Source organism: Cucurbita moschata, unplaced genomic scaffold (genome assembly GCF_002738365.1).
Source record: "Cucurbita moschata cultivar Rifu unplaced genomic scaffold, Cmos_1.0 Cmo_Scf00015, whole genome shotgun sequence".
Classification (NCBI taxonomy): domain Eukaryota; kingdom Viridiplantae; phylum Streptophyta; class Magnoliopsida; order Cucurbitales; family Cucurbitaceae; genus Cucurbita; species Cucurbita moschata.
The window spans coordinates 500,413-501,801 of NW_019268531.1; the positions used below are offsets into that span (position 1 = coordinate 500,413).

The 1,389-nt window shown below is 41.4% G+C and overlaps 1 protein-coding gene across 1 annotated transcript in view; it reads right to left on the reverse strand.

The window, feature by feature from the left end:
• LOC111453819 (mitochondrial pyruvate carrier 1) overlaps positions 1 to 1,389 on the reverse strand; it is a 2,261-nt gene that overhangs the window by 654 nt on the left and 218 nt on the right. Inside the window, exons 2-4 of the mRNA XM_023095068.1 lie at positions 496 to 598; positions 322 to 376; positions 101 to 236 (exon numbers count right to left, since the gene is read on the reverse strand). Coding sequence (XP_022950836.1) covers positions 101 to 236; positions 322 to 376; positions 496 to 588 — 284 coding nt within the window. The 5' untranslated portion in view covers positions 589 to 598. The remainder of the gene's footprint in view (positions 1 to 100; positions 237 to 321; positions 377 to 495; positions 599 to 1,389) is intronic.

Consider the following 1,389-nt stretch of genomic DNA (forward strand, 5'->3'; position numbering starts at 1 on the left):
CCCCCCCCATAGGGAGACATTAGTGGAGTTATCAAGAATAACAAACATACAGAGGAACAACCATATAAAGTTCAAGGAAGTTGCTTCGTTGGTTACTTACCCTTGAGACTTTGCCCAACGTGAGAATTGATACATCTGTACAGTCTCATTCGATGCATGACAAGCAAGAAGTAGGTAATTGCGGGGCTGCACCATCCATGCAAATCTCATAAACAGTGCTGAATAGACGCACATTGCTGCAGTGACAAGAGCAGATATTACGACTTTGACCAAACTCATAGACATGATAAATAAATGAGTTCCAACATTGATAGGTTCAACCTGCTGTCATGTTTCCAGAAATCATTTCTGGTGGCTTGTTCATGTCTGCTAACCCCTGTTTGAATCCTCCAGCATGATCAAAACAATTGCAAAAAGAAACTAAGAAAAGCTATCAAGTGAAAGGAAACATAGCAAGCATGGTAGAACTGATACTCAAATAGAAGTCAAACATACAGCAGCAACAAATCCCCAGTTGGCGACAGGTCCCCAGAAGTGAGTAGTTTTTGGACCAACAGGGCTGTTCAAGAATGCTCGGAATGACGCCATTCTTCAATTTCTAGAACAGACCATAAAATTCAAAATTAACGAAGCATCATGCAATGGTGACAAATAAAGATAGACTAAAATCATATACTACATATAAAGCATCTACATCGGTGATCAATTTGAGAGAGAGAGAAGAGAATAAGAAAGGGATCATCAGATAAACTATGCTGATGAATTTAAGAAACAAAAACCATTATCGTTGTCACAAATCCCGAACTTCAATTTCATCAACTACCACGGTGATAAACATGGAAAATTCAATGATACTATGCCCTCCCACATATATTTGCCTTCATATATGAAGATATCAGAATTAAACCTAAACAATATTCCTGCAGAATTCAACTTTGATTTCTTTTTCGTCGGTGACAACTCCTCTAGAATCCCCTCTATAGTCAAGTGCAGAAATGAAAAAACAGAGAGAAGAAACATGGCAGCATAGTCGAAGTAGTGTTTTCCTGAAACCAAACCTAGCTAGTCAGACAAGTTTTCTCCCCCGCCCCCCCCCCCCCCCCCCCCCCCCCCCCCCCCCCCCCCCCCCCCCCCCCCCCCCCCCCCCCCNTTCCCAACCATCAAAAACCCGTGCCACTTAAAATTCCAATGACATTAATTATAAAGAATTCTATAAACTCATAATCATCAGTGGGCAAACGAGCGTTACGGTGCGTGTATATTTCGATGTAACTTCCAAATTCATTAACATCCAAATTGTCGTATCTGCATATTTAATATTTCAACATACCTTCGTATTGTATCACGATTCACCCCAATCCGGGGGGGGGGGGGAACTGGAAAAAAAAA